This window comes from Bos mutus, unplaced genomic scaffold, assembly GCF_027580195.1.
Source record: "Bos mutus isolate GX-2022 unplaced genomic scaffold, NWIPB_WYAK_1.1 CTG233, whole genome shotgun sequence".
In the NCBI taxonomy this organism is placed as follows: domain Eukaryota; kingdom Metazoa; phylum Chordata; class Mammalia; order Artiodactyla; family Bovidae; genus Bos; species Bos mutus.
This window is the reverse complement of record NW_027219742.1, coordinates 191,552-197,838: the sequence shown is the minus strand read 5'-3', so window position 1 is coordinate 197,838 and position 6,287 is coordinate 191,552. Positions and strand designations below refer to the sequence as shown.

Below are 6,287 nucleotides of genomic sequence, written 5' to 3'. Positions count from 1 at the left end.
CTGTGTGACCCCATAGACAGCAGCCCACCAGGCTCCCCCGTCCCTGGGATTCTCCAGGCAAGAACACTGGAGTGGGTTGCCATTTCCTCCTCCGATGCATGAAACGGAAAAGTGAAAGTGAAGTCACTCAGTCCTGTCCGACTCTTAGCGACCCCGTGGACTGCAGCCTACCAGGCTCCTCTGCTCATGAGATTTTCCAGGCAAGAGTACTGGAGGTTAGAAGACATTTATCACAACAAAAGACAAGGTCAGAGCAGGAATCATAGGAAGATACTTGTGACAAGGAGACCTTGAAAACCGAATTGTAGCTGCTTCCTTGGAGAAGGCAATGGCACCCCACCATTAAGACAGGATGGATACCAAAGCCAGAGGCAAGAGCACAAGCCAGGGGTGGGCAGAACACCAGCCAAGCTTTTATTATTCCATGTTCATTTACAGCAGTGTTTTTATTATCTGAAAGGGTAAAGAAGTAAAATTTTCAAAAAAGAAAAAAATTTGGAGGGTGTGGGAAGTATCATTTGCAACTGTTATATTCATCTCTTAAAATGCTAAACAACTTTACATGTAAATCTTTTAATTACATATCATAAGTTTTATGGGATGTTGAACAAAATTAACTACTCTTTATGGTTCAGAAAAGCCAGTTCATCATTATGACGGAAAACATAGTATAGGCTGAAAAAAATTGTGTGGATTAACACATGTCATTACATAAGTACTTATTTTTCAGTTACATAGACAGACCAAGTTGTGTAAGTATAACCATGGCAAAAACTTGTATTTAGAGAATATGCATTTAAAATTCTAATGGCCTATTTTCATTGTTCTACTGTTTTCAGCAGGCATTCCACACTTTTAGGATATGTTTCTGATATATCTTATGGTTATCTTTAAGATCTTTTAAAGATATTTTCTGAAATAAAAATGCATTAACCAAGAGTGAGGATAGGAGTTTATTTTTAGTGTTCATAAGAATTTTGGTTCCACTTAAATTGTTTGTATTTCTTTTTCTTCTTTCCTGATTTTTAGTTTGTCTGTGAGCTAGTATATTGCTAAAACTACAATTGCCTTCTGTGTGTGTGCTCAGTCATGTCTGACTCTTTGTGACCCCGTGGACTATAACCTCTGGGCTCCTCTGTCTTTGGGATTTTCCCAGCAAGAATACTGGAGTGCATTGCCATTTCCTTCTCCAGGGGATCTTGCCAACCCAGGGATCGAACACATGTCTCCTATGTCTCCTACACCGGCAGGAAAATTCTTTACCACTAAGCCATCTGGGAAGATCAACTGCCTTTTGTATAACCTGTTAATTATTGTGTGCATGAATGTATCTCTGTATATTTCTATATGCATTTTCACACTTGATCAAAAATTCCCTGAGAATAGTGCTTTGTGTTCTTTCACACAACCCAGAAAACAGTTCTTTGGATTGTTTATGTCACACAACCTAGGCACACAGAAGCAGAAATTTTATCATGACCTGCTTACTTATTAGATAATAAAAATGAAAGAATGGAATACAGTAAAACTGTAAGTCAGGAGAAAATTTTTAAATAACAATTCAGTCTTCTTAATTCCAGATCAAATATTGGAATTTAATATGGTAAAGTGATTTACCTATCCACAGGAGAAGGCAGGAGAAGGCAATGTCACCCCACTCCAGTACTCTTGCCTGGAAAATCCCATGGATGGAGGAGCCTGGAAGGCTGCAGTCCATGGGGTCGCTGAGGGTCAGACACGACTGAGCAACTTCACTTCCACTTTTCACTTACATGCATTGGAGAAGGAAATGGCAACCCACTCCAGTGTTCTTACCTGGAGAATCCCAGGGACTCGTGAGCCTGGTGGGCTGCCCTCTATGGGGTCGCACAGAGTTGGACATGACTGAAGTGACTTAGCAGTAGCAGCAGCAGGAGAAGGCAATGGCAACCCACTCCAGTACTCTTGACTGAAAAATCCCATGGACAGAGGAGCCTGGTAGGCTGTAGTCCATGGGGTCACGAAGAGTCAGACATTTACTGAGCGAATTCACTTTCACTTTTCACTTTCATGCATTGGAGAAGGAAATGGCAACCCACTCCAGTGTTCTTGCCTGGAGAATCCTAGGGACGGTGGAGCCTGGTGGACTGCCGTCAATGGGGTCGCACAGAGTTGGACACAACTGAAGCAACTTAGCAGCAGCAGCAGCAGGATAGCAGAAGTTTTTAAGAAAAGTCAGCTCCTCAGAAAGACCATTTTAAAGTGTCTAAAAATTCCATGTACAGGACCATGGAAGAATTAATCTGTCATCCTTCTTTTGGCTCATAGGGAGATTCACTTGCCTATTTTTATCAGAGCATGGGAACTGTCCAGTTTTAACATGGCAGACAATGCTACTCATCACTACATTTCATCTTTCTTCTTGGTTGGTATTCCTGGGTTGCAAGATTTTCACTGCTGGATCGGCATTCCTGTCTGCCTCCTGTTTTCCCTGACCCTGCTGGGGAACAGCATAATCATCATTACCATCAAACTAGAGCCAAGCCTCCACCAGCCTATGTATTTCTTCCTTGGCATGCTGGCAATGAATGATATGGCCCTTGCGTCTTCCACAGCCCCCAAGATGCTTGGCATCTTTTGGTTGGATGCACATTGGATTGACTTTGATATCTGCCTAGCACAGTTGTATTTCATCCACACATTTTGCATAATTGAGTCAGCCCTCTTAGTTGCCATGGCCTTTGATCGCTATGTAGCTATTTGCATCCCACTACAATATACAACCCTCCTGACAACAACAATGGTCATGAAAATGGGTCTAGCTAGTGTGGTCCGAGCTATCTTCCTGGTTTTGCCAGGTCCCTTTCTCATTAGAAGACTACCATATTATACCAAATATGTCATCAATCATGCCTATTGTGAGCACATGGCTGTGGTGAAATTGGCTAGTGCAAACACCCATGTTAACAGAACATATGGAATCTCTGTGGCCCTTTCAGTGATGGTACTGGACCTTGGGCTCATAGCCACATCCTATCTCAAAATCCTCCAGGCGGTCTTCCGGCTCTCCTCTCAGCATGCCCACTCAAAAGCACTGGGCACCTGTGCTGCCCATGTGTGCACTATCCTTGTCTCCTACACACCTGCACTCTTTAGCTTTCTAACTCACCGCATTGGCAAGAAGGTGCCTCCAAGTGTCCATATCATTTTTGCAAGTTTGTACCTTCTGGTGCCGCCCACAGTCAATCCCCTTGTCTATGGTGTCAAGACCAAGCAGATTCGTGACCGAGTGATTGGTCTCTTTTTCCCAAACAAAAAAGTTTCTGAAAACGAAAACTTGTAAATTCCAGCCCACATTTGTAGAACATGATCCTCAAAGTCATGGCTACAGTGATGAATAACACAGCTCTAGTCTCCAACTATTTTTTTCTGGGGTTTTCTATGCCTTAATTATGACAAACTGTGGAAAATTCTTCAAGACATGGGAATACCAGACCACCTTTCCTGCCTCCTGAGCAATCTGTATGCAGGTCAAGAAGCAACAGTTAGAACTGGACATGGAACAACAGACTGGTTCCAAATAGGGAAAGGAGTACATCAAGGCTATATATTGTCACCCTACTTATTTAACTTCTATGCAGAGTACATAATGCAAAATGCCAGGCTGGATGAAGCACAAGCTGGAATCAAGATTGCCAGGTGAAATATCAATAATGTAAGATATGCAGATGACACCACCCTTATGGCAGAAAGCGAAGAAGAACTAAAAATCCTCTTAATGAAAGTGAAAGAGGAGAGTGAAAATTTTGGCTGAAAACTCAACATTAAGAAAAATAAGATCATATTCAGTCGCTCAGTTGTGTCTGACTCTTTCCAACCCCATGAATCACAGCACGCCAGGCCTCCCTGCTATCATCAACCCTCGGAGTTCACCAAAACACATGTCCATCGAGTCGGTGATGCCATCCAGCCATCTCATCCTCTGTCGTCCCCTTCTCCTCCTGCCCCCAATTCCTCCCAGCATCAGGGTCTTTTCCAATGAGTCGACTCTTTGCATGAGGTGGCCAAAGTACTGGAGTTTCAGCTTCAGCATCAGTCCCTCCAATGTACACCCAGGACTGATCTCCTTTCGGATGGACTGGTTGGATCTCCTTGTGGTCCAAGAGACTCCAAGAGTCTTCTCTGACAGCACATTTCAAAAGCATCAATTCTTCGGGCCTCAGCTTTCTTCACAGTCCAACCCACACCCATACACGACCACTGGAAAAACCATAGCCTTGACTAGACAGACCTTTGTTGGCAAAGTAATATCTCTGTTTTTCAATACGCTGTCTAGGTTGGTCATAACTGTCCTTCCAAGGAGTAAGCGTCTTTTAATTTAATGGCTGCAGTCACCATCTGCAGTGATTTTGGAGCCCCAAAAAATAAAGTCTGGCACTGTTTGCACTGTTTCCCCATCTATCTGCCATGAAGTGATGGGACCAGATGCCATGATCTTCGTTTTCTGAATGTTGAGCTTTAAGGCAACTTTTTCACTCTCCACTTTCACTTTCATCAAGAGGCTTTTTAGTTCCTTTTCACTTTCTGCCATAAGGGTGGTGTGATCTGCATATCTGAGGTTATTGATATTTCTGCCAGCAATCTTGATTCCAGCCTGTGCTTCTTCCAGCCCAACGTTTCTCATGATGTACTCTGAGTATAAGTTAAATAAGCCAGGTGACAATATACAGCCTTGATGTACTCCTTTTCCTATTTGGAACCAGTCTGTTGATCCATGTCCACTTCTGACTGTTGCTTCCTGACCTGCATATAGGTTTCTCAAGAGGCAGGTCAGGTGGTCTGGTAGTCCCATCTCTTTCAGAATTTTCTGCAGTTTATTGTGATCCACAGAGTCAAAGACTTTGGCGTAGTCAATAAAACAGAAATAGATGTTTTTCTGAAACTCTCTTGCTTTTTCGATGATCCAGTGGATGTTGGCAATTTGATCTCTGGTTCCTCTGCCTTTTCTAAAACCAGCTTGAATATCTGGAAATTCACGGTTCACGTATTGCTGAAGCCTGGCTTGGAGAATTTTCAGCATTACTTTACTAGCGTGTGAGATGAGTGCAATTGTGTGGTAGTTTGAGCATTCTTTGGCATTGCCTTTCTTGGGATTGGAATGAAAACTGACCTTTTCCAGTCCTGTGGCCACTGCTGAGTTTTCCAATTTTGCTGCCATACTGAGTGCAGCACTTTCACAGCATCATCTTTCAGGATTTGGAATAGCTCCACTGGAATTCCATCACCTCCACTAGCTTTGTTCATAGTGATGCTTTCTAAGGCCCACTTGACTTCACATTCCAGGATGTCTGGTTCTAGGTCAGTGATCACATCATAGTGATTATCTGGGTCATGAAAATCTTTTTTGTACAGTTCTTCTGTGTATTCTTGCCACCTCTTCTTAATATCTTCTGTTTTTGTTAGGTCCATACCATGTCTGTCCTTTATTGAGCCCATCTTTGCATGAAATGTTCCCTTGGTATCTCTAATTTTCTTAAAGTGATCTCTAGTCTTTCCCATTCTGTTGTTTTCCTCTATTTCTTTGCATTAATCCCTGAGGAAGGCTTTCTTATCTCTTCTTGCTATTCTTTGGAACTCTGCATTCAGATGCTTATATCTTTCCTTTTCTCCTTTGCTTTACACAGCTATTTGTAAGGCCTCCTCAGACAGCCATTTTGCTTTTTTGCATTTCTTTTCCATGGAGATGGTCTTGATCCCTGTCTCCTGTACAATGTCATAAACCTCTGTCCATAGTTCATCAAGCACTCTGTCTATCAGATCTAGTCCCTTAAATCTATTCCTCACTTCCACTGTATAATCATAAGGGATTTGATTTAGGTCATACCTGAATGCTCTAGTGGTCTAATAACTAACTTAGATGGCATATTAAAAAGCAGAGACATACTTTGCCAGCAAAGGTCCATCTAGTCAAAACAAAGGTCCATCTAGTCAAAGTTTTTCCAGCAGTCATGTATGGATGTGAGAGTTGGACTATAAAGAATGCTGAGTGCCGAAGAATTGATGCTTTTGAACTGCGGTGTTGGAGAAGACTCTTGAGAGTCCCTTGGACTGCAAGGATATCAAACCAGTCCATCCTAAAGGAAATCAATCCTGAATATTCATTGGAAGGACTGATGCTGTATTTGCAACTCCAATACTTTGGCCACCTGATGTGAAGAAATGACTCATTGGAAAAGACCCTGATGCTGGGAAAGATTGAAGGCAGGAGAAGGGGACAACAGAGGATGAGATGGTTGGATTCCATCACT

General features: G+C 42.5%; 1 protein-coding gene across 1 annotated transcript; it reads left to right on the top strand.

The window, feature by feature from the left end:
• The first annotated feature begins 2,359 nt into the window (after positions 1 to 2,359).
• On the top strand, positions 2,360 to 3,322 carry LOC102272202 (olfactory receptor 52P1). Its single transcript, XM_005902316.2, has one exon. It carries the CDS (start codon positions 2,360 to 2,362, stop codon positions 3,320 to 3,322), a length of 963 nt encoding a protein of 320 aa, XP_005902378.2.
• Positions 3,323 to 6,287: the final 2,965 nt, after the last annotated feature.

Excerpts from the sequence above, each read along its gene's own strand:
- LOC102272202 (XM_005902316.2), top strand. The coding sequence starts at position 2,360 with ATGGCAGACAATGCTACTCATCACTACATTTCATCTTTCTTCTTGGTT.